The sequence below is a fragment of the Hyperolius riggenbachi genome, chromosome 3 (assembly GCF_040937935.1).
Source record: "Hyperolius riggenbachi isolate aHypRig1 chromosome 3, aHypRig1.pri, whole genome shotgun sequence".
NCBI lineage: Eukaryota > Metazoa > Chordata > Amphibia > Anura > Hyperoliidae > Hyperolius > Hyperolius riggenbachi.
In genome coordinates, this window is record NC_090648.1 from 249,039,920 (window position 1) to 249,067,027 (window position 27,108).

General features: G+C 42.7%; 1 protein-coding gene across 2 annotated transcripts in view; it reads left to right on the forward strand.

Moving 5' to 3' along the window:
* The window catches only part of OPTN (optineurin), a 77,295-nt gene that overhangs the window by 20,046 nt on the left and 30,141 nt on the right, over window positions 1-27,108 (forward strand). For both annotated transcript variants that reach the window (XM_068276134.1, XM_068276133.1), the window contains exons 5-13: window positions 11,329-11,405; window positions 12,291-12,422; window positions 13,844-13,946; window positions 16,089-16,204; window positions 17,232-17,381; window positions 17,626-17,698; window positions 18,684-18,842; window positions 25,319-25,455; window positions 25,595-25,674. In XM_068276134.1, the coding sequence (XP_068132235.1) occupies window positions 11,329-11,405; window positions 12,291-12,422; window positions 13,844-13,946; window positions 16,089-16,204; window positions 17,232-17,381; window positions 17,626-17,698; window positions 18,684-18,842; window positions 25,319-25,455; window positions 25,595-25,674 (1,027 nt within the window). The remainder of the gene's footprint in view (window positions 1-11,328; window positions 11,406-12,290; window positions 12,423-13,843; window positions 13,947-16,088; window positions 16,205-17,231; window positions 17,382-17,625; window positions 17,699-18,683; window positions 18,843-25,318; window positions 25,456-25,594; window positions 25,675-27,108) is intronic.

The window sequence follows — 27,108 nt, forward strand, 5'->3', positions numbered from 1 at the left end:
CTCCTTCAAGCCTGTGAGCATTTCACTGCATGCTTTTCACCCTTCTCTTTGCACAACTAGGGTTATACAGGTGGCAGCCATTAGCAATTCCTCCTTTGCTGGACACTACCTACTCCAGCATTTTGCCGGATTCTGTCCTGGCAATCTGAAAGGAAGGGAGGGGTTCCTCCAATAAATGTAAAATATTTTATATTTGTCATCATGCAGCTGAAAAAAGGCTGCTATTTATTATTATAATTTAGAAAATAGATTTTATTTCTGAAATCTTGCATTTTTAATTTGGGTCCACTTTAAGAGTAAACCATACTGTTTTTCATTCACTTTTTCATGATTACAAGCTTAGAAAATATTAACTATCTGTGTTAAATATACGGTAGGTTTTACTACTTCATTTTAATACAGGTTATATTCATGTTGTTCATTTTGCAAAGTCTCTTGGGATTTGAATAACAATCCATAGCAGTAGCACAGTGGCTGGATAGTGTACTGACACAGGGTTCAAATCTTGTCTCTTCCTGTTCATTAAGCCAGCACCTATTTAGTAAGGAGACCTTGGGCAAGACTCCCTAACACTACTACTGCCTCTCTGGTGCTTTAATTCTGCCAGAAGAAAAGCGTGATGTAACCACTTCCCAACCACAGAGTTTTCCCCTTCAAAAAACAGAGCATTTTTCACATTTTGCACTCCTCCCATTCATTTGCCAATAACTACCGTATATACTCGCATACAGGCCGAATTTTTCAGCACAAAAAATGTGCTGAAAAGTTACCCCCTCGGCCTATATGCGCGTCACCAACTTTCTAAGCCTGTGGTGACTGGTGTCCGGACTGACCTGCTCCTGCCTGAAGGAGATTGAGTGCAGAGCGGCTGATCGGAGGTTGACATGCTGAGCGGGGCTTGCAGTGGATTGTTGGAGCCGGAGGAGTGGGAGCGCACTGTGGATCCAGAGCGTGCCTGCACTTCTGTGCAGTAGATGCCTGAAGAGAATCGCACAGAGAGAACAGCTGATTCCGATGCCGGGGTGAGAGCAGAGCAGGAGACAGATTAGCAGAATCACAGCAGGAGCGCTTCTCTGTGTACATAGTCTCACGCTTCCTGCTGTGTCTGCAGCTTGTGAGCCGATTGGCTATTTGCCCTGCCTGCTCAGCCAGCCATCCAATGTGAGGATGTGACAGCACAGCACTTCCAGCGCGTCATTTGAAATGGTAGAAAGCATCCCTGCGTGCGTTGCTATTGTCTGCAGCCTTCCTCCCGGGTCCCTCCAGTGCTGAGTTCTCCCTCCCAGCCTCCAGTCCTGCCTATTGATGAAGCCAGACACTGATTAGAAGACAGCAGACAATGACATTCTTCTGGGTAAGATGACACCTCCTCACTTCTCTTCATTTATTTCTTCAGCCTTGCACTGGCCAGGTCTGTTTACATACTGTAAGCCAAGTGTTGTTTACATTAGCCCTGCATCTCACTGCAGCTTGGTTGTAACCCTTTCACTGCTGGTTTTAGCTGATTTAGCTTGCCTTGCAGCACTGGCACGTTGTGGGTAACTACCATGCATATATGCACATGTCATACATATATGTACACTGATATGTTGACTATTTAAGACAAGCTTATGCACTTTGAGTTCAACTGGAGAAAGATTCTTTATAAATGTTTTGTTTGTTTTTAACCTCAAAAGCACTGAGCAATTTATCTTATCTAAACCTAATGTGACCTCAGAAGCCGCTGCATTTCATACCCTCGGCTAATATGAGAGTCAATCATTTTTTCCTGATTTCTGAGGCAAATGTTGGGGGGTCGGCTAATATGCGAGACGGCTTATATGCGAGTATATACGGTATATCCCTACTTCTCACAAGTAAATTATCTATATCTTGTATTTATTTATTTTTTGCCACAAATTAGGCTTTTCAGGGGTAATACTTTATTTTAGTAATTATGTTGTTCTCTATGCATTTTAAAGTAAAAAGAAAAAAAATGAAAAATACACGATTTCTCTATTTTTAAACCACTATAGTTTTAAAATAAACAATGCTACCATAGGTAAAACCCGCACATTTTATTTGCTATTTTGTCCTGGTTATCCCAACATTTAAATTGTGTTCCTAGTACAATGTATGGCGACAATATATTATTTTAAAATAAAGGTGTAGTTTTTCAATTCTGTGTTATTTGTTTTCTCATTGTACTCTATTGGTAGTTACAAGTCCTTACTTGCAAACTTAACAGTAATACACCCTCATGGCGTACCTATTTATAAAGCAGAGTCTCTAAGGTAACTGTTTTTGTATTCTTTTTTTTCAATTCTGTTTTTTTTTTCTTTCTTTTACATATGTTTTATTTTGGTACAGAGTATAGTAAAATAACAATTTGTATTGCTTTTCATTCAGTTTGGGGCTAAGGAAAGTCACGTGACATAGGCCTTAGCTCTTAGACATCCCAAATTCTATTCTCTCGCTTGTCACAGTTAAAATGATACCCTATATACATAATCACATAGCTTTTTGGCCTCGCAAAACACTGTTAACCATGAGCAGCGCCAATGGATTTTTCATGGCCATTTTTTTGCAGCAAAAGTAATAGTCATTCATTCTTAGCAAAGCCCCTGGAGTCTCAGAACATTTGATACAGGTCATAAATGTCACCATTCTGAAAACTAGAGAGGGGCCTACTCAGATCTACCTATTGTGTAACATTTGGATTTATACGGTTTTGCTGAAATTGCACAACAACTTTGAAAATGGTATTTTTTTTTTAAGTTTATTTATTTTATTTATTTATATATTTTTTTTCACTTTGAAAAAAAAAAATATCCCATGACATAGGCCTCAGCCCTCAAACACTCCAAATTCTATTCTCTCGCTTGTCACAGTTACCATTACACGCTACATACCAAATCAGATAATGTTTTAGGCACACAGCAGACTGTTAACCACAAGTAGCACCAACAGCTTTTGCAAGGGCTATTTTTCTCACCAAAGTGTCATTAATTTATTTTATTTTTATTTTTTTTTTAATCCTGGTACACACATTTTTAATGTATTATTGACCAATCACTGACAAATTTTTCCACCTCCATGTAGTATGAGAGTCAACACATAGGCCTAGTGCACACCAGAGCGGTTCGGCTGCGTTTTGCGATCCGCTTGCGGCTGCGGATACGCTTGGATAATGTATTTCAATGGGCTGGTGCACACCAGAGCGGGAGGCGTTTTGCAGAAATGCATACTCCCGGGCTGCTGCAGATTTTGGATTGCGGAGGCGTTTCTGCCTCAATGTTAAGTATAGGAAAAACGCAAACCACTCTGAAAAACGGCACTTCAGAGCGGTTTGCCAGGCGTTTTTTGTTATAGTAGCTGTTCAGTAACAGCTTTACTGTAACAATACATGAAATCTACTACACCAAAAATGCTTCACAAAACCGCAAAATGCTAGCTGAAACGCTACAGAAAAATAAGAAAAAGCGTTTCAAAATCTGCTAGCATTTTGCGGATCTGCTAGCGGTTTTTGGTGTGCACCAGGCCATATTCAATATTATGAGCAGATTGTGTGGGTAAAGCCTCATACTACATAGAGGTGGTAAAATTGGTCAGTGATTGGCCAATCATAATTGAAAGTGTGTACCAGGCTTTAGCAAAGCATATTGAGGGCTTATACATTTTTTTATTTTTTTTTTTTTTGTGTAGAAGACAAGAGAATAAAACCAGGTACACACATTGAATTTTGATTGGCCAATTTTACCACATCCATATAGTATGAGGGCTAACAAATTGTGAATACTATGAACAGATTGTGTACATGGGAGTACAGCAAAGACTGTAAAAATAAAAACTCACCATTGTAGAAGCTGTGGAAGCCAAAGGGTGTTTAGAATCCATACCAGAGGTCAGAGGGTGTACAGCATCCATGGTAGAAGTCAGAGGGTGTTCGGCAAATATGTCAAAGGTCAGAGTTTGGCAGTCATGTCAGAGGGTCTTTGGCAGCCACGTCAGAGGGTGGTTGATAGCCATGCCAGTGGTCAGATTCCAGAGTGGCGCTCTCTTCTGCATCTAGACCCATTGAGTTATACTCCTGTTTGCCTGATGAAGCAGGACCACCCCTGCGAAACGCGTTGCACTAAGAGGAGTTCAACAAACATTTTTGTATTGATATATTGTGACTCAATTGAGTTTTATATTTTTGAGGGAGGTAAATCCACCTGAACATCCCCCTCTTTTAGACGTTTTTTAAATGTTTTATTCTACTCTGGCGCCTCTGTACACCAATCCTTGCTGAGATTCCAGAGTGTGGTTGTCTGCCATCCAGAAGTTCAAGTAAAGGCCAAAGTTAAAGTAAAAAAAATGTGAACTGAAAAAGTAAAAAAGAAAATCCCTTAGGGCCCTTTTCCACCAGCGCGTTTGCGCTGGCTGAATCGCAAAACCGCAAACCGCTAGCGATTTTACAATCGCTACGGTTTGCTTTTTAACATAGGAATCGCGGTAGGTCATTTCCACTACCGCGATTCGCTTTTGTCGGGAACGCGAACGCGCGGCGGAGCGATAATTGCCGCGATTTTGCTATGCAGTGCATAGCATAGCAAAATCGCGGCCGCAAACGTCGGGGGAATCGCCGGTTTTGCGATTCAGCAATCGCTAGCGTTCAGCGTGAACGCTAGCGATTGCAGGTGGAAAAGGGCCCTAAAAGGCTGGTTCACACTGCAAGAGTTTAACACTAGTGATTTGAAAAGCACTTGCTAATGCGTTGCTATGGGGGATTTTTTATAAAATCACGTTGCTCAAGTGAGAACACACACTCCTAGCATTACATTAGTAAGAGCTTTTAAAATCGCAAGTGCTTAGAAAAAGCTCTTACAGTGAAAACCAGCCCTAAGGCTAGTTCACACTGCAAGAGCTTTTTCAAACTGCTTGTGATTTTAAGAGCTCTAGCTAATGCAATGCTGTGTGTGTTCTCACATGAGCAATGTGATTTTTAAAAAAAAATCACCCATAGCAACACATTAGCAAGTGCTTTTAAAATCACTAGGGTTAAAAAAAGCTCTTGCAGTGAGAACCAGCCTAATAGAGTAAAAAAAAATCCTCTAATACTGCAGGTCTGTGTGGTAGCTTTCGAAACACCCGATAACGCATAGTGCTGGTTTTGAAGGGCATTTTGCACAGTAATAACGGGTGTCCTTTCAAATTGCATTTTTGCGGCAAACCTTGCATCTCTTTTGGGGATATAGCTTCGATGAAGTAGGGGGGAGTACTGCAGGAAAAAGCCTTTCATGGAGTCTGATGACATCCTCCGAAACAAGTTGCACTGTGTTCTTTTCAGGTTGTACAGCTCAGCTTATGAGTGCTGTGATGACTTGCTCCTGAAATTTTAAAAACCTGGCCATTTTGCCTGATCTTTTATAGATGACAAAAGAGTTGTGAAGTGCCACCTGCATTAGATAAATTGCTACTTTTTTGTACCAGGCCTTGCGTTTTCTATCGATGCGGTAAGGAGCAATCCTCTGATCTGCCAAGTCCACAGCCCCCATGTGCTTATTGTACTCAGCAATGGCCACAGGTTTTGTCACTTCTTGTCTTCGGGACAGCACTGATGTAGTCGCGTCAGAAGCAAAACATCCCTTTTTATCCCTGTATTTTAGGGCTAGCAGTTCGTTTCGGTTGCTGTCCCCTCTTTTCAGTTTTTTATTCAAGACCTGTGGTGGCAGACCCTTTCTGTTAGCTCTAACAGTTCCGCAGGCCCCAGTCTGAGCTGTATGCAAAAATTTGAACAGTGGGACACTAGAATAAAAGTTGTCCACATACAGCTGATACCCTTGGTGGAGTAATGGATTGAGATCCAGGACAATTCGCTCACTAGCACCCATGTAAGGAGGGCATCCAGGAGGTTCGATCACACTGTCCTTTACTTCGTATATCTTGAAAGTATAGGTAAAGCCGGTCCCGCTTTTGCATAATATATATAATTTGACCCCGTATCTGGATCGTTTGGAGGGGATATAATACTTTATACCTAGTCCTCCATGGAAAGGTACAAGGGGCTCGTCAATTGCGATTTTTATTTTTTTTGCTCTGGGATGTAAAGCTCTCCAAATTTTTGATTCAGGTGGTGAATGAGGGGCCGTATTTTGAAAAGGCGGTCACGGCCAGGGTCGTCACGGGAAAGATTATTGGCATTGTCATTAAAATGCAAGCAACTCATAAGCAATTTGTAACGGTGTCTGGGCATGTAGTGAATCAAATCCTTGCTCTAGTACTTGTATTGCTCTGGTTTTTTTGTAATGCCCATATTTAAGGTCAAACCTAAAAAAAAATTCAGTTCAGGAATATTTGTGGGGGTCTGTGACGCCAGGCGACGCCCAGTCGTCCAAAACGCACAAAAATTGCAGATCCAGCATTCGTTTATGATCACCGCAATCGATCGCACATCTATTGCAGGGCTCAGAATGACAAACTTTTTATTTTTAAGATAGACAGTTCTGGGAAAGGTAGTTAATTGCGTTTAGCACATAGCTGTAACAAGCTGGTTCCCCAGCCCCCTGGAGAGCTAATGACCCCTCTCAGAGGATATGCCAGCTGTTTCACTCTGATAAGGGGGCCTAGATTCAGCCAGTCAGGCTACGAATCCCCGGGAGGTCTTGACACCTTGCTCCCTGGGAATGATCAAAGGGTAGCCAGCTGCCAGCACACACCCTGGATGACCTGAGGCTCCTAGCATAATCCATAACTTCCTAGATCTGTCATATTTCTGGGGTTCCTGAGATGGCAGCTTCGCCAAGTGTGGGGAAAGTGTAGCATGAGTCCCGGTGCTGGTTCTGTGAAATTCCCAAAACTCTGTCCCCTAAACTCTAATAGCAATATGGGTTTGAAGAGACTTCTCTTTTTTTCTCTTTTCTTACTAAATTCTCATGATAGACCGGTCATATTTCATGTCCTAGGATTTGTAAAATCATGCTGAGTGTGAATATGCGGTATAGGTTTTAACTGCCCCCACGTGCACCCCAAGACGGGCCGAACTAGAATTCTGCCAGTCTGAGGGTCTGCAAGGATGGGACAGCCCCTGTTCCATCCTCCCGAGGCTGGACTTGTGCCTGTCATAGCCACTCCCCGCAACGATGGGTGATAAAACTATTGACAGTCTGAAACGCAAGTGTCCTCCACCTTGAAACACCATCTTGATCACATCTGTGCCAGCTTGAGGATATGCTGGCATCCACCTGGTCTGAACTTTGAACTGAAGCAAAACGAACTCTACAAGTTTTTCCCACAAAAGGGCATCTTTCCATAAATCTAAGTATTTTTTATTCCTTTTAATTTCTTTTATACTGTGTTATCATATTGTCTCTATAATTGTTGATTTTGATTTTCTGTATATATTAATTATTTATATTGCACGTAAATAAAGACTTTATCAAAGTCGTTTACTGTTCCGCTATACAGCCATACACAGAAACTGAACTCCGGTCTCTGAGGAGTCGCTACTATTATTGATATCTAGACAGAATACAGCGTGTTTTAACAGTTTTATTTGCAGGATCATTCAGTCAGTCGGTAGGGACCACTGGCCCATACCAGTGGTGGTGGTGGCAGATATACCCTGAAATAGTGTGTAAAGTGTATTTCCGTAACCCACAGGCTCCCTTCTGGTTTGTTTGCGGCCAATTCCCAACGGTTTCTGTGCATTGACTGCGACCACAGTTTGCACGATCTGTGCACTGGAACTGTTTGGAAGGCGCTTAGCGTTCCAGCCACCAGGGCTCCTGTGACAGGTTCCACTTTGCCACAAATGGTGAGGTGGGATTATCCGCTATTTTTTGCTGGGCATAAAGGTTTGTCTGTTCACAAACTGCAGAAATGAGTCTGTAATGAACAGTTGAGAAAAATCTAGTGGCTGCATGTTCTCAGTGGCCACTTGTGTACCACTACTGGCTGTGAAGGAATGGATGCTAGGGGCTTCCAAATTAGAGGGTACCCACTGTGGGTGGCGAAGTTCATAAGGTAGCTCTTGCCTCTGTGCAACTCTCGATCACATGCTCTGACTTGGCCCGGCAGCCCTCTGACCTCTCTGACTGGCATTGCTGGTAGTGGCTGCACTGGGTGCTGTCCTCATCTGGGTGAGGTGATCCTCCTTCAGTTGCAGAATTTGTGTCACTGTTCATTGGATCAGGATCAGTGCCCCTCGCCTGCACCTCTGTCCTAGCTGGCTGAGCTGGTGGTGGCCCAGCGGAGTCAGAATCTGTGTCGCTTTCTGTCAGCGAATCCGAATCTTCTTGAGAATACCACTCTTCATCTGAATCAGATAGGTCTTCCTCACTGCTGTCACTATACTGCAGAATGGCGCAGGCCTCTTCTGCCGTAAATAGCCTCTTTGCCATCTTAATGACTTAGGGCCCGTTTCCACTATCGTGAATCTGCATGCGTTGTCTACATGCGGATTCGCATAGCCAATACTAGCGGATGGCCCTGTTTCCACTTGTCAGTAATCCTTTTTCTGTGCGGGATAAATCTGCACGGAAGAGCCGTCAGAATTCGCACACCGCTATGCGAATCGCCACTACTGTATTTAATAGGGAAATCGCATGCAGTTTTGTCATGCGTATTTTACCGCAATTTCGCATTGAAAGGAATGTTAAATCCCACGGGCAGTGACTTGGTTAAAATCGCATCAATACTAACCTATGCGAAATCACGGTAAAATACGCATGCGGAATCGCAACCGCATGCAATTTCGTCAGCGGGGAATCGGTGGCGATACCGCACAAGTGGAAACAGGCCCTAAGTTAGGCAGACAGGTAGGTATATATTTTTTTTTTATTTTTTAAAGGGAAGTTAGCTAGTAGGGAGTAGGGAAAAAAAGGCGTAGAATATACGCCAGAAGTATAGTAGTGTATGAAAAAAAGGAATGTATGGGCCTGAAGTGCCTAACAAAAAATGGAGAAAAGGAGAGGTTAAGTGGTGTGGCAAGGGAAGGGTTAATCAGCTATTGAAAAGCTGGTACTGAAAAGCTGGTAAAAACAGCAAATCTAACAAAATAGTTTTTCCCTCAGCAATGTGAAAAAAGTAACATATATCTCAGATCACAGGAGCAGAATCATTCATCAGAAACTCTGATTGGATTTGGGAAAATCTTTTCCCAGTCTCCAATCAGTGATCTGTAACTTAGGGGGATGTGTATGTTAACAGTAGAATGAAAGGTGGCTATGGCAGCTGTCAATCATTCACAGAGCACTGTGATTGGACAATGGGGACTGGGGTCCCCAAAACCAATCAAGGTGCTCTAGAGGGTCACATGGCTGCTCGTGCACGATCGCCGCACATCAATAGGGGGCATACATATTTATGAATGAAGGCTGCCTCAAGCAGAGGCAGTCTTCATTCATTTATTTATCAGGCAGTATGATTGGTTATTGGGGACTGGGGTCCCCAAAACCAATCATTGGACTGTGGAGCTGGTGTGCACGCGTGCGCCGGGGGCTCGCAATTGCGCTATTTACAATACTTGTTATGAATGAAGGCTGCCTCAAGCAGAGGCAGTCTCCATTCATTCATTTATTTATCATGTGGTATGATTGGTTATTGGGGACTGGGGTCCCCAAAACCAATCATTGGACTGCAAGGGCTGTGCAGGTGCGTGTGTGCACGTGGGCACGCGCGATCACACGCACACGGCTGCAATACCAAGGTGCCTGCGGTTTGTTATGAATGAAGGCTGCTTCTGTTTGAAGCAGCCTTCATTCATCAATCGGGGACTCTAATTGGATTTAGGACACTTGTCCCTAATGTCCAATTAGTTAACTGTTGTGCGGGCTGGCTAGAGTGTGCGTTCTCATGCCTGCGCCCGCTCCCAGCATGTAAATAAAGAGATACAGGGACCTGGCACCTAGTGGTGAGACAGTGCACAGAGGAGCGTAGATATTCTGTACAGCAGTGGGAAAGTGGATAAATGTTCTGTATCTTGTGTTGCACCCTACATACAGACAACACTCAACAATAAGTTCAGTCTGAAAGAACTCTACATACTGTCCTAATGAGACACTTGAATTACCTGTAATAAGTTGTCACAGAACAACATAAAGCGGTGACTTCGGGACTGTCACATTGCAGCTGAATAGAGGAATATACATTTTCTCGCACAGTCTTAATATTTGATGCAGCTGTTCCAGAGGAGTTACCTTTAATAATGACAACAAACCTTTTAAATTAAAATAAGACTATGGGATTTTAGGGAAGTCCTATATATGCATTTGTTTGTCAGGCCCAGTGCACACCAAAACGGCTAGCAGATCCACAAAACGCTAGCGGTTTTTGGAGCGGATTTCAGAGTGATTCTAGGCATGTTTAGAGTCGTTTTCTAAACATGCCTAACGGTTTTGGAGCGTTTTAGTGTAGCAGATTACATAGAATTACAGTAAAAGCTGTTACTGAACAGCTTCTGTAACAAACACCTGGCAAACCGCTCTGATGTAGCGTTTTTCAGAGCGGTTTGCGGTTTCCCTATTCTTTACATTGAGGCAGAAATGCTTCTGCAAACCGCAAACGTGCAGCAGGAGGCACGTTTGTGGTTTGCTACAAACCGCTGGTGTGCACCACCCCATTGAAATGAATCAGAATCAGAATTTATTTCGCCAAGTACAACGGTGGATTGTACCCGGAATTGGTTTTGGCGCATACAGGGTCGTTGATGAAAACAAGAAAAGAGCACGATTAAGCATGGTACATACATAGACATGGGACGATTAAGCATGGTACATACATAGACATGGGACAAACATACATAGGACAACATTACAGCTTGTGCGTACAACTGAGCAGAGCGTCATATACAGTTAAGCATGTTACATACGTATAAACCATAAAAGCAAAATAAAAAGCACAAACAGAGAACATTACAGCATACACGTACAGTTAACGTAATACAAACAGAGCAAAAACATACACTGATAGCAGGAACAGAAAAGAGTGGGACTGGAGGAGCAGCCTGAGAGCTGATCTGAGCGCTGCCATTTTCGGCACTGGACGCTACACAGCGACACGCTCCCAACAAGACAGGTGCTCCGAATGTCCACGAAAAGTAGAGAGGAAACTGAGGGGAATCATGATAGAGGCGGACAGCAGAGTGTCCTGGTAAATGCATTAGCCAAGCGGTTTTACAGGCGGATGCGGCCGGCGGATCGCATCCAAAACCACTCGGTGTGCACTGGGCCTAATAGTTTTTTTTATTTTATTTTTTTCGCTTCAGCTTTGCTTTATTTGGTACAAGCAGATGCCAAAGCTTTTATGGCACATTGGAATAACATTCTCTCTTAATTCCATGTTTTGTTTTTTTTCTCATGATTATAGGGGAGAGAGGCTGGGGCAGAGTCAAACGACAGTAATGCAGATCATGGAATGTCAAACCAAGAGATTATTTCATGCAGGTATTTGTATAACTTGCACATTTGTGAGACTGCAGATACTTTCACAGTTCATTATCAAAATTCTAAACATATCAGTCTATTACCTAAATAGTCTTTAGTATTTTTCATTTTTTGATCTGATAAATACTGCTAGACAGAAAGGTGCATACACATGAGTACTCTCCCGGTGCTGTACAGATACATTGGTAGGCTCAAGGGTAGTGACGCGTGTGTGTGTGTGTGTGTGTGTATGTAGTTTCTGATATAATAAACTTCTGATATAGTAAACCACTTTTGCTGGTCCCTTGGAGTTTACTGTACCTGATCCAGGGAGCTAGCCAGATCAGGTAGTGCCCCTTACTGCTGCTCCCCACCGCTTCTGCTTCATTGAATCCTTTAATTTCATTTTCATGAAGAAAAAAAATGTTGTGGGATCATGGCGCGGCAGACAGAACTCTGTGCTTCTCTGAGAGAACAGAGAGGTGGGGGAGAGAGATTTCAGGGGCACAGAGAGGCTGGGAAGAGGCGTTCTGCAGCAATTGCTTTACTGCTAAGGACGCCCCTTCCCCATAAGGCTACCAACAAGCTGCTTGTCGGTGGGGGCACAGCATGCGCCGTGAGGATGTCACTGAGCAGGGAACCTGTCTCTGTGTCCCATTTGTAATGTAACATCCACCTCGGGTACACTTAAAGAATGCATTTAAATGTAATAAATGTGTTTAGCCTGCATTTAGTTGCGGTGGTGCAAAAAAAGGGCACATTTTAAATTTGACGGTCCTAAAAAGTACGGATGGCTGCAGATCAGCCTGTATGAGAACTACGCACCCTAGATCAGTGGTCAGACTGGAGTAACACATTAGTCATACTTGTGTTGAGATGTCTGAATTGTAATGTTTACAATAATAGAACAAAGTCCTTAGAAGACCACTGTGGCTTGGAATCAGAGGAGCTGGCAGTCCGAAAACTTCTTCATAGCTTGCGTGAGGAAACGGAAAAAGTGGAACAGTTGCAAAGGGAGCTGGCCGTTGTGAGCAAGAAGTAAGTGCATTCCCCTTCCCCACCAATATTCTGACAAAGAACATCTTTTCCTTGCAATCACTAATCCTAATATAAATGTATATAAATGAATATAAACAATTCTTTCCAACTCGATGGAGCTTTTACAACCACTAAAATTGTTTTTTTATCTGTAGGGAGAAAAATGTTTTTCATATCTTCTGCAGATATATTCATTTTAGATCAAAGATATGTTTGAATTGTTTTGTGCACGAGTCTACATGCACAGATTAAGATCTGTAAGTGAAATGATTGTTTTGGGTGCACTGAACACAGATCAGGTAATGGCTCAGACTAATGCTAGGTCCACACTTGACCGCTGCAGATCAGATCCGTTTAAAACGGATCAGTTTTTGTAAACCATTTGCTTTTCTTTCTGCTTTGAGAGAAATGGCTTTTTTTTTTTTTTTTGCAGGGACGCTACCAGTCCAAGGAAACGTCCCTGGCCATGGGTGGAGCACCATGCTGGAGGGGGTAGCAGGCAGGAGGCGGGGGCAGCAGCGGGGAGGGGGGTCGCCCCCTCCCTTACCTGGGTCCCCCCCTTCCCTGCTTCCCCCCCCCCCCCTCCAGCCAGTTTCATTGATGAAATCATTAACGTATTCAAAATGTAAGCCGAGCGAGGAACTTACTTCCTTGTGTTCCACCGCTCGCCGTCACTTCCTGCAATGCTGCCCTCTGTAGTTAATTGGGTGGCATGGCAGGAAGTGACGGCGAGTGGTGGAACACAAGGAAGTAAGTTCCCCGCTTGGCTTACATTTTGAATACTTTAATGATTTTATCAATGAAACTGGCTGGAGGGGGGAGCAGGGAAGGGAGGACCCAGGTGAGGGAGGGGGGTGCAACCCACCCTCCCCGCCACTGCCCCCGCTGCTTCCCTTCCTGCCTGCTACCCCCTCCAGCATGGCAGCCCCCCCTACCCTGGGACACAGAAAATGGATACGTTTCGGTGTCAAAATATACTTTTCACTACCCCTCCATGTACCTGGGGTCCATGAAAATGTTGCAAATCCGGACTGTCCGTTCAGGTTTTCAAAACGGATCTCCCTGAACGCAGACGGATCTGTTTCTTTTTTTTAAGTGAAGGCTGCTGTTATTTTTAACATTGGTATCCATGGCTCCGGTTTGATCCAGGCTAAAAACAGGAGCCACGGATACGTTTTTTGAACAAGTGTGAAGCTACTCTTAAAGTACAGTGCTAGTGTTACATGGGGATGGGCTTGGACAAGTAAGTTTATTCTCACTGCAAGGTCACTTTACAGAAGAAAATCGTCATAATATTCACATCTTTTAGTGTCATTTTATGTATGACTTAGAACAAAGGCTACATGGCAAATTATTTAAAAATGAATAATTTTTTATGCCTCTACTGAGTGATCTTTTTATATTTGTGTTTTGTGTGTTAGATTGTCAGATCTGGAACAGAAGTCATCTTATTATGTACATAAAGAAACTGAAACTGATCTCCCAGTTCAGGAAAATGACGGAGAAAGACAGACTGCAGAGCTTGTAAGTCCCCATAGGAAATTGTAGGTTTGATGTAAGGAAATGTCTGCATTGCTCCAAGCAGAAAATTCATTTCTGTTTTGTTTCTACAATATCAGATATAAGGCCTGATGCACGTAACAGTGGTATATTGCCATACAGGCAGCGGATGGCAATATTACTCTTGCTTCCACCAGTAAGTACTGTTAGTAACATAAGTTACTGTTAGTAACGCTTGTTACTATAGTAATGGTCACGCTACTAGAGTACCGCAGGCCACGTTAATAGCGTTACTCGCAGTTCTTACTGGAGGAAGTAAAGGTAATATTGCCTTGCGCTGGCTTTATATCGGCAATATTACCATTTTCAACGTGGACCACGTGGTTCCTGTGGGACAACACAGTGAAGGCTTTCATTCACCTATATTTAGCACAATCCTCATTCTAGAAACCCAAAGTTTCCCAGGCCCTGGTCCTTTCCAGATCGTTGGGTTTTTTGTTTTTTTTCCTGTAGAAGTGGTCGTTTTTTTTTTCTTTTTTTTTTTTTTTTCTTTTAAATGTTTTGCTCTTCAGGGGAGCTGATGGTATTTGTTTTATTTTACCTTTTGGGAGGTGGGGGTTGTCTAAGGATGATCCTAGCGAGCAAGAGATTGCTGATTGCCAGGCCTGCTATGATTTAAGAGCTGCCTGTAATTGCTGGAGTGCTAGTCAACACCAGGCAACACAGCAATAGTAATAAAGCATTACAGTACAGGGCTGGATTTCCACAGCAGTAGCAATAGCCGATAAGTAATTCTGAATTGTATCAGCGATATCGAGTAACAGGTGTTACCAAGCAGTGTTGGGCAGTATCAAGTGAATCCAGTAGAGGCAAGAGGTGTCAGTCTCCATTAAGACAGTATTAGTATCAAACCGTAGTGTCAATCAGTATCGGGCAAATCAAGCATTAAAGGAATACTATCGATTCACATATTTTTTTCAATTGACACAGGAATTGTTTGGGAAGTGCCTCTAAGTACTGGTGTATACATTTTAATAGCAACTTCTTTGTTTACTGTTAGCAAAATATATTCAAAGTTTACTGACGCCAAAACTGATGGCTGACTGAGCCATGAGGAGAGGGGAAATTCCCCTCACACTTGATCAGTTAACTCTGTGTTAGGGCTGGTTCAGACGGACGTTTGGAGGCGTCACGTTCATTGGCGTCGCGGTGGCAATGCGTTCGGACTTTCAGCAGCGTTCGCGTTGCGTTCGGATGCGGTCACGTTTTTTCTTCCCCTAGGGGGACATTACCCGTCGCGGTTAACCGCCCCTGGAAGCAACATGTAGCTTCCAGGGGCTCCTTGAACGCCAGTGAAAATCGGGACCAGAATGCTGCGTTCGTGTAAACGCGCGTGAAAGCTTGGTACAAATGCTCCCATTCACTTGAATGGGAGCGTTTAACGCCAAGCCCCGAACGCTGGCAGTAAATGCTCCACAAGCGTCCGTCTGAACCAGCCCTTACTCTGTGTGTGACAGAGAGAGACAGGACACAGGAGCTGCAGCTGTTGGGAGCTCTGTTTCTGACTGAAGTGTCTGAAGAGAGCAGAGGAAATTTAACTGTTTTTGCTTTCAGAGTTTGATGTTTGATATTTGCTTTCTGTAGTCTGATATGCAACTCTGGCTGTGCATTGAAGCAGACACCCCTTCTGCAATTGATTTGTCCCAATATAGCTAAATCCTACATAAATTACAGTTTTTGCCACTGATATTTACCATGAAAAGTAGGAAAATGTTTACACAGCTACTTAGACATTATTTGCACACTGTCATTTTAGAACACTTGGGTATCGATAGTATTCCTTTAACCGGTATTGAGAGACTAGTAACTGGCGGTAGCTTGCAGTGGTCTAGCAGTAACTGGTAGCTTGAAGTGGTCTTGGACAATATTGGGTGACATAAAATCAAGGCTATTGTCGGGTAGTATTGATCATTAACAGTATTATAAGATAACATCACATTGTGAAGGGCAGTGCCGAGCACTAGTTTGGGACGGCAATTTTTTTACTGAACATTTTTCCAAATGTTATAATTCAGCATAAATTCGTATTGCATGTAATGTGCTGTGATGGTTGTGTATTTTGGGAGGATATCATTTTCCAATGGAGTGAAACATTTTACTTTTCAGCTGTCTGTTGAAGTGGAAGCGCTAAAAGAGAAAGCAGAGGTATTGAATAAAGAACTATATGAAACAAACGAGAAGTTAAGTCAGGCTCAACAGATTAAGAATAAACTGGAAGACAGGTGATGTCAAATTTTCATTACCCTATAGATAATTTGTGTACATCGACTTTCACAGAAAAATACAACTTTCCCCAGTTTTACTGCAACAATGATACCATTTTGACAGTCAAGACAGTTCTCACATGTTCTAAATCAATGGTTTTCTTACCTGGTTTTGTTATCTACTACTTTTCCGGCCACACTTCTACTTAACTTATCCTGACTACTTGAAGTCTGAAGACCTTCAGTGCTGTGCCTTGCCCTATATTTTTCCTCCTCTCCTTGGGCATTATGGTTTTGTGAATTTCAGCCTATACCTGAATCTCTTAGGCCCGGTTCACATCTGCGTTTGGAGCCAAAAGTATTCGGTGAGCGAATCCAGTCTCCACTTCACCGGATCCGGATGGCTCTGTCCGCGGCCCGGTTCACATAGTGAAAATGGATCTGATCAATGATTGATCGGATCAGTTTTCACTCAGCAAATACATACTGTACCTAATCTTCAGTAGCAGCCGGCGGTAGAGGCTTCCTCTTCTTCCGCTGTGACTACACAGAAGACGCGGAAGAAGACTGAAGCTACCGCTGGCTGCTACAGAAGTTTAGGTATGTATAAACCCTTCCTCACCCACCCGCCCGGCTGCTGCACCCTCCCGTCGCTCAGGTTTGCGTCGGCCCATGCCTCCAATTCCCCATGGAATGGTCAGTTTCTTCACTACTGTGAAGAAACGTTCCGTTTTCCATTGCCCCAATGCTGCAGCATTGTTTGTCCGGATCCGTTTCGCTGGGCAGAGCGGTCCGAAAAATTAGGGCCTGCAGCAATTTTTAGATCCGGGACCGGAACGTATCCGTACCAACGGACGCATGTGAATGGCTCCATAGGTTAACATTGGATCCTTTCACATCTGTTCCGTTTGTACAGTTCTGGAAAAAACCGCTAATGTGAACCGGGCCCTAGCATAGGATAGGTGTGTGTACTAGCATTAGCAGACTGTTATGTTTTTGTGTGGAATGCAGTGAAGCTGGCTTCATTTTTCTTCCCTTATTGCAGATGCTCATCTCTGGATAAGAAACTTGCAGATAGCCAGGTTAATGTGGATGATAGACAGACGCTGCTGTATTCTGTACAGACTTTGGAGCTTCAGGTGGAGAGCTTAAAATCTGAAATTAAATTGGAGCAGAAAAAAAATGAAGAACAAAAGTAAGAAGTGTGCCCCTCATCTTTCACATATAGCAAGCAGTGGCCGATGCAGACCACAAAATGTATTTTATTATTTTGCTTCATAATATCAAAATCATGTTTGTGACATTCTTTGATTTTAAATTGTACTGTTATGTGGAAACCCTGTGTGAAAGTGGAAGAAGCAAGATTTCTGTATTTTACTTCCTGACTTATGTGTTTTCCTCTATTTAATTCACAAATGACCTGTGTTCCTGTCATACAGGAAATTGACAACGACACTGCAAGAAGCACTCGACAAACAGAAATGTGACTTTGAGCTGTTAAGAAAAGCAGAGGTAAACGTGACACGCAAACACACCAATATCTGTCATTTCATTTTTAAACTTAAAGTGAACCTCCAGACCAAAAATCTACTCGGCAGCACTGAAAAGGCTTGGTGTTTCTTTAAGTTTCACAGCATCAGAACTTTGTTTTTCTTACCAAAGCCTCGTTTTTAGCTGCACAGAAGCTAAGCTCTGCCCGATCAAAGAAAACTGCCTGGGCATTTTTCCCCTGATGCTGTGCAATGCATGATGGGAATTCTGATGATGCTGGTCTCATTGCCTAGCAACTGGGAGGGGTGATCAGAGCACAGGGCAGTTGGAACTGTGTCTCATGCTCCCTGTCACCTCCTTTCAACCAAAACCATGGTTGCCCTCATGAAATCACAAACATTTGCCTGTTCTTTTAAAACAGGGTGGGTAAGAGATTATATTACCTGTCTATTTTAATTAACATAACTAATGTAATTTAATAATAGTATGTTTAGGCTGAAGTTCCTCTTTAAGAAAAGATTAGAAAAAAAAAATCTGTAAACAGTGTTAGTGTATCTCCAGGGATACAATAAAATAAAAATCAACTTTTGGGTAGAAAACCAGATCCATTGCTCTCTAGGAAGACTCTTGCTGGACCTTTTGTATTCCTGTGCTCAATAAGTGTCTCTTCCAGCAAGTGTCCCTGCCCTCTGCTGCTGGTCTGATGCTTCCAATCACCAGAATGGTGCATGGGTATTAGCCTTGCCATAGTACTTGTTACTAGAAGGGGCTGCAAAGGGGTAGTGATGGAGTAGGCACCTATGAAAGAGAGCAGGGCGAGGGACCAGCAAGTAAAAAGATAGGTATAATTTCTCACTACTGTTCCCCCCCCCCCCCCCCCCCCCAAAAAAAAAAAAAAACTCTGAGCCCTGCTTTATAATTAGTCACCATGAAACTGACAGTATACTATATGGTAGCAGAATATTATCATGGAGCATCAATGAAAATACCTTTCCTTCAAATGCAGGCTGAAAAAGTGCCCAAAGTGCAGCTAACCCACCTATCACAAAAGCTGGAAGTGTGTGAACAAGCATTGGCTAAAAAACAACAAGAGATTGATGGACTGAAGGATCTGATCAGCAAACATCAGGAGGATGAGGACACAATTGCTGTCCTTAAAGCTCAGGTGTGTAACTACATGTTGTGTGTGGTTTTAAAGTGTACCTGAGGTCACACAATAATATAGATAATGTATGTGCATTAACTAAGATTTTTTTTTTTACTGCATGAAAGAGTTAACATTCAGGTATGCCAATGCCCATTTCTCTCTAGGTTGGACCCAGTCCTATATCTTAATCCTCACTAATAAGGAATTACAGCCATAAAACTCTTGCTTTTAAGGGCAAATATGTGCACAATGAAGTGGGTACTGGTTGGGCAAGCCAGGCAGTAGGGATTGTAGGAGAGGCAAGTGGACAAGGAATGGGAGTGATGGCTGTGGGGTGGTGCATTACTGAGGAGTATAGAAGAGGTGAGGAGCCATAGAATAGGTAGGCAAGAGATGTGATTAGAGAAGAAGAAAACGCAGTGCGGGATGATGAGAGTTGGAGAGCTTATCAGGTGAACTGGGTGGGATGGGGGGGGGGGAAGGGGGGGCTCTTGGTTGGTAATATGATGGTGGGACATGAGCAATATACAGCTCAAGGTGGCCGTGGGTTGGGTGACTAGGTGAGAGTCAGGAGATGTGGCATGGGTCGGTAGGTGGGATACAAATATATAGTTCTGAATACATTTTATTGTGTATTTATGCAGTGCTGAACTATTCAGGACAAAGGAATACTTTGATTATATAGGCATACAAGCTAATTGCCCGGCGTTGCCCGGGTATGTATTTTGCTGTTGTTGGCTCCGCCTATTTTTTCTAACCCTAACACACAATTACTCACTGACCAAGTTTGTGAACTTTGCGGTCTTTGGTATCAATAATCTGCATTGAAATGAAACAAATCTGATTGAGTGTGTGTGGCTCCACTCTTTTCTGAATTTGAACCCCAGTCACCCAATAACCAACTGTACCAGGTTTGAGGCCTGTGCCATTAACAGTTCAAGAATGGTAGCAATGAAATATTCCCCTTGAAAAGCAACAGGTGAAGTTTGATTTACTTTTGTAGGCTCCACCCACTTTTCTGAATATTAATCCCAGTCACCCAGTGACCAACTGTGCAAAGTTTAAAAACCCTGCCATTAACAGAATGGCTGCAGTGTACATTTTCCCAGTGAAATTTGTATTTGTCTCCACCCACTGATGACCCAGCGTTGCCCGGGTATGTATTTGACTGGTGTTGGCTCCGCCCACTTTCTAACCCTAACACACAAACACTCAATGACCAAGTTTGTGAGCTTTGGAGTCCTTGGCATCAATAATTTGTATATTCCCATAGAATTTAAACAAATCAGATAGGCTGTTTGTGGCTCCACCCCTCTCCAGCATTTGAACCCCAGACACCCAATGACCAACTGTAGCAGGTTTGAGGCATCTGCTACTAACAGTGTAAAAATGGCAGCAATTTAAATATTCCACTTGAAACTCAACAGGTGAATTTTGATTGGCTATTATAGGCTCCACCCACTTCCCTGAATATCTGTCACTCAGTGACCATCTGGGCAAAGATTGGGAACCCTGAAATAAATAGTGTAAGAAGGGCTGCAGTTTACACTTTCCCAGTGAAATGTGTTTTTGCCTCCGCCCACTTTTTGTAACCTTGACACAAAGTCACTACTCAATGCCCAAGTTTGTGAGTTTTTTGGGGTCCTTGGCATCAATAATTTGTATTTTCCCATGAAATGAAACAAATCTGATTAACTGTTTGTGGCTCTGTCCCCCTTTCTGAATTTGAACCTCAGTGACCCAATGACCAACTGTACCAGGTTTGAGGCTTGTGCCATTAACAGTGCAAGAATGGCAGCAATTTTAATATTCTCCTTGAAAAGCGACATGTGATTTTTGATTGGCATTTTTAGGCTCCACCCACTTTTCTGATTTTTAATCCCAGTCACCCAGTAATCAGCTATGCTAAGTTTGAGAACCCTGCCATTAACAGTGAAGATGGGCTGCAGTTTACAATTTCCCAGAAAAATCTGTTTTTAACTCCACCCACTTTTTGTAACCTTGACACACAGTCACTACTCAATGACCAAGTTTGTGAGCTTTTGGGTTCCTGGCATCAAAATTGTGCTAATGGAAGCAGTTTATCCAGCAAAGAAATCTGGCTGTTTTTGGCTCCGCCCCTTTACTGAATTTGAACCCCAAACACTTAACGACTGACTGTAGCAGGTTTGAGGCCTCTGCTATTAACAGTGTGAGAATGGCTGCAGTTTCAATATTCCCCTTGAAAATCAATAGGTGAATTTTGATTGGCTCTTGTAGGCTCCACCTACTTTTCCGAATATTAATCCTAGTCACCCAGTGACCAACTGTGTGAAGTTTGAGAACCCTGCAATTAACAGTGTAAGAAAAGCTGCAGTTTACATTTCCCCATGTAAAAAGTTAGTTGTTTTTGGCTCTGCCCACTATTTCTAATTTTGACATACAGTCACTTAATGACCAAGTTTATGAGCTTTGGGGTCTTTGGCATCAATAAGTTGCATTTTACCATTGAAATTAAACAAATCTGATTGGCTGTTTTTGGCCCGCTCCCTTCAGAATTTAAATTTCAGTCTCCCAGTGACTGACTGTAGCAGATGTTAGGCCTCTGCCATTAACCGGTTCAGCACCGCAGTCCGAAAATCTCCGTGCATCCGAGCAACGTTCACCTCCCATTCATTCGCCTATAACTTTATTGCTACTCATCACAATGAATTGATCTATATCTTGTTTTTTTCGCCACTAATTAGGCTTTCTTTGGGTGCTACATTTTGCTAAGAATAATTTTTTTCTAAATCTATTTTAACAGGAAGATTAAGAAAGAAATGAAAAAAAATCATTATTTCTCAGTTTTTGGCCATTATAGTTTGAAATTAATATACGCTAGCGTAATTAAAACTCATGTATTTTATTTGCCCATCTGTCCCGCTTATTACACCATTTAAACGATGTCCCTATCACAATTTATGGTGCCAATATTTCATTTAGAAATAAAGGTGCATTTTTTCAATTTGTGTCCATCACTGTTTATAAGCTTATAATTTTAAATAATATAATAACATATTCTCTTGACATGCATATTTAAAAAGTTCAGACCCTTGGGTAACTATTTATGTTGTTTTTGTTTTTTTTTAATTGTATTTTTTATTTTTATTTTTAATAAAAAAAGTGTATGTGGGTAATTTTTGGTGTGGGAGGGAAACTGTTAATTTTAAATGTAAAATATATATTTTTTTTAATTAAAAATGAACTGTGGTGCAGTTTACTATTCGGCCACAAGATGGCCACAGTGAAAAAAGTCCTAGATGCGAACGATTTCGCATCTAGGAACTTAAAAGTAGGGGAAATGTTTCCTGGGGGCAGAAATACCACGCTCTCTGGAGAGAAAGCGTCGGTATTTCTGCGGGGAAGATAGATTGGTGAATGGGAATTATATTCCCATTCACTGATCGGGGGGCTAGCGGCGGGCAGCGGGAGTGCGCGCGGGGGCGCGCCCGATCGCGCGCACGAGGCGGCGGCAGCAGCAGTGCCTATCTGGACGAGGAAGCTCGTCCAGATAGGCCGAACTGGTTAAGAGTGCATGAATGGCAGCAAAGTAAATATTCCCCTTGAAATTCAAAAGGTGAATTTTGATTGGCTGCTGTAGGCTCCACCCACTTTTCTGAATATTAGTCACAGTCACCCAGTGGCCAACTGTGTCATGTTTGAGAACCCTGGCAATAACAGAATGGCTGAAATCAATCTAACAAATCTGATTGGCTGTTTGTGGCTCCAACCCTTTAGTGAATTTGGATTCCAGTCACCCAATGACTGACTGTATCAGGTTTGAGGCCTCTGCCACTAACAGTGTAAGAATGGTAGCAATGTGAATATTCCCCTTGAAAATTAATAGGTACATTTTGATTGGCTGTTGTAGGCTCTACCCACATTTCTGAATATTCATCCCAGTCACCCAGTGGCCAATTGTGTAAAGTTTGGGAACCCTGCAATGTGTAAAATGAAGTTTTTCTAACCTTGACATACAGTCACTCAATTATCAAGTTTATCAGCTTTGGGATCCTTGGTATCAATACTTTGTATATTCCCATTGAAAAATAAACAAATCTGGCTGTTTGTGGCTCCGCCCCCTTCCTGAATTTGGACCCTAGTCACCCAGTGACCAACTGTACCAGGTTTGAGGCATCTGCTTTTACCAGTATAAGAGAATAGTAGCAGATGAAATATTCCCTTTGAAAATCAAAAGTGGAATTTTTATTGGCTGTTGTAGGCTCCACCCACCTTCCAAAATCTTAATCTGTGACCCAATGACCAACTGTGCAAAGTTTGAGAACCCTGCCATTAACGGTGTAAGAATGCCTGCCGTTTATATTTTCCCAGTAAAAGTTGTTTTGGCTCTGCCCACTTTTTGTAACCTTGACACACAGTCACTCAATGACCAAGTTTGTGAGCTATCAGGTTCTAGGCATCAAAAATGTGTGAATGGAAGCAGTTTATCCACTAAGAAAATCTGATTGGCTGCATGTGGCCCTGCCCCTTTAGTGAACTTTGACCCCAGTCACCCAATGACCGACTGTAGCAAGTTTGATGCCTCTGCCATTAAAAGTGTAAGAATAGCAGCAGTTTAAATATTCCCCTTGAAAATCAATAGGTGAATTTTGATTGGCTGTTGTAGGCTCCACCCACTTTCTTGAATCTTAATCTCATTCACCCAGTGACCAACTGTGGCAAGTTTGAGAACCCTGCGATTAACAGTCTAAGAATGGCTGCAGTTTACATTTTCCCATTTAAAATGAATGGCTGAAATTTGATTGGCTGTTTTATGCTCTGCCCACTTTTCCTGGATTTGTAACCTCGGTCACCAAGTGACCAACTGTGCAAAGTGTGGGGACTGTGGCTCGATTACTGTGAGAATGACAGCCTTTTACATTTTTTCCATTGACTTGAATGGGTGGAATCTGATTTGCTGTTTGTAGCTCCGCCCAGGTGTGCAGGGGGGCCGCGAGACCCCCAGAACATATCATCCCAGGTAGTAAGGTATCTGCATACCAAGTTTCGTTCAAATCGGTCAAGCCGTTTTTCGCGTGATCGCGGCGCACACACACACACACACACACACACACACACACACACACACACACACACACACACACACACACACACACACACACACACACACACACACACACACACACACACACACACACACACACACACACACACACACACACACACACACACACACACACACACACGGTTCCAGGACGTTTTAATAAGTTGCTTGCTCCCGCCGCAGCTCTGGACCGCACTAAACCTTCCTGGCGGTAACCCCGAACGTAGTTCGGGGTAAGCCGAGCAGGAGGTTTTCTCAGGCCCTGCTGGGCCGAGTAATTTTTTTTTTTTTTTTGCTGAACGCAGCTAGCACTTTGCTAGCTGCGTCAGCACTTCCGCCGCCCCGCGCTCGATCGCCGCTATCCACGTCGCAACACAGCCCCCCCCCCCCTAGACCCCTGCGCTGCCTGGCCTATCAGCGCCAGGCAGCGGCAAGGGGTGGATCGGGACTCCCTTAGACGTCACGACGTCGGTGACATCATCCCGCTCCGTCGCCATGGCGACGGGGGAAGCCCTCCAGGAAATCCCGTTCTTTGAACGGGATTTCCTGATCGCCTATCGCCGGAGGCGATCGGCGGGGCTGGGGGGATGCCGCTGAGCAGCGGCTATCATGTAGCTCGCTACATGATTTAAAAAAAAAAATAAATAAAAAAAACGGCTGCGCTGCCCCCTGGTGGTTTTTAATAGACCGCCAGGAGGGTTAAAAAAAAAACAAAAAAAACCAAACAAACATAAAAATAACACACATTGTTATAGGGACATAATTTAAACGGTTTAATAATCTGGACCACTGTGTGTGTGTGTTTTATCCTCAGGAGAACGTTTTATTTTAAAACTATAATGGTTCGGAAAACTGAGAAATAATTGTTTCAGTTTTTTCTTATATTTCCCATTAAAATGCATTTAGAATGAAAAAAATTCTTAGCAGAATGTACTACCCACAGAAAGCCTAATTAGTGGCAAAAAAAAATTAAAATAAATTCATGACAGCATAGGGGACTAAAATGTTCCTCTATTTAATTCTATCTAAGTTACCTTGAGGCTTGATTCACAGTGGTCTGTTGCATAACACATGTTACAATGAGTGTGAACCGCAATGGAGACTGCCCATTGACTTTAATACAAAGCCTGTCTGCTGCAAGTTAGAATAACGCAATCCGTTATTGTGAACAGGCCCATAGAAGAATTGTACGGCCAGTGAGTTGAAATGCAGAATTATTCTGCAATTCACCTGAGCACTGTGAACTAGCCCTGAAGAGGACATTAACCACTATAAGCCATAAGGCTTTTTACCCTAACGGACAAGAGGAATTTTCACCTGTCAGTGCTCCTCCCTTTTATATTCGCCAATAACTTTATTACTACTTAACACAACAAAATGATCTATACCTTACTTTTGCCTTGCTCAGATTGATGTCTACTGTTCTGATTTTCATGCGGAGAGAGAAGCCAGGCAAAATGTTCATCATGAGAAAGAGGAATTGGCAACACAACTGGCATACTTTTTGCAGGAAAATGAAAAACTGAAGGATGAAATTCATGGAAGGTAAAGATTGATGATCGCAGATTTTTATCGATGATGATTAAAATCTAAAATATACAGTACTATGTACCGTGTAATGTTAAGTCCAAGAACTGAGTTTATCTGTGTCCTCCTTTCTCTAACTGTATGATATTTATGGCAGGCACTCCATAGAACAGCTTCAGAGACGTCATGCATCGCAATCATCAGAAGGCAGTGAAGGGCCTCATCTTACACCAAGAGGTGAAGTATAACGACAACGAGCTGCTAAAATATAGACATTGGTGTTAATTCATTAAGCATTAGCATTCTGCATTTGGTAATGCAGCAAAACGGGAGATTGATTATACTAAACCTCTTCTCAAGCCCCAATTCACTAAACCTTTACCGCACTGAAAATGAAAACTGCCAACTAGTGAGGTAAATTACCGACTTATGCGGTAAATACCTTAAATGTCAATTCACAAAGATTAGTGCAGTCAGTAAAGCAAGTAAAATGTTCAGTGCTTTAGAGCCTAGGTTCTCAACATGCGGTACGCGTACCCCAGGGGGTACTTCTGACGGGTCCAGGGGGTACTTGGGCTTGATGTATTTAATTAAAGAGGAGCTGTTAGGTATAAGGTCTCAGAGAAAATAAACACATATATCAGTAGCTAAAGATTGGCTGTACTTACATTACATATGCATTTTACTGTCCACGTTTGTACTTCACAGAATTTGTATATAGTATATGCAGAGATAGATGCTCCATGTTTTTCTGTCAAAAGTGTCGTCATGTCCTGCCTGCTTCCTGATCACAGATAAGCTCCTACTTGAACAACACAGTGTGCAGTGAATATTAATGAGCCATGTGGCTAGGAACAATAGCTGACTCCTGCAGAGTACTCTGCCCCGAGATTTATCAGTGCTACACGCTGGACTGATTACAAGCTTCTGTAACGTCTCATTAGCAGCCGAGGGGAGGGCCCCAGAATGCTTTGCAGTTTAGTATGCGGCTTGCGTCCTTATGGGTCTATAACAGACTTGCTGATAAGCACACATCAAAGGTAACTGAGATTTTTATCTTCACTAATGGCTTTTGGGCTTCCTTCTAAACTGTTTAACACAGGAGAATAGAGGTTTAAATTAGCTTCTGCAGCCTGACAGTTACTCTTTAAGTTTAATAAATGTATGGTTTCAGAAAATAACAAATCCTATTTAAACAGCCAAACTAGTATTTCAGCTAATTAAAAACAATAGCAAATGCTTGGAAACGGTTTAGAAACAATTATCTAGTACTACAATTCAGTGTATCTGTATCAAGGGGTACTGTAGATAGTTCTTACCATATCAGGGGGTACTTGGCCAGCACAGGCTTTCAAAAAGGGTACATACCCATGAAATGTTGAGAAACACTGCTTTAGAGAGTCTGAAGCCATAAAAAGTACATTTTTTTTTTTAATTGCCCAGTTATTTTAAGCAATAAGATCAAAGCTGATTCACTGCATTCCTGCGGCAGAACGAGGTATTTATCCCCCCGAAATCCCTGGGGTCAAATTCTGTGATCCTTCTGGAAGAGGCAGAGCTTTGCACTGTAGCTCTGCCTCTGCACTAGTTAATCTCCGCCTCTCCCTGCCCCTCCCAGTCTTCTTTCACTGAGAGGGTTGGGAGAGGTGGAGATTGCCTGGCCTGGAGGCA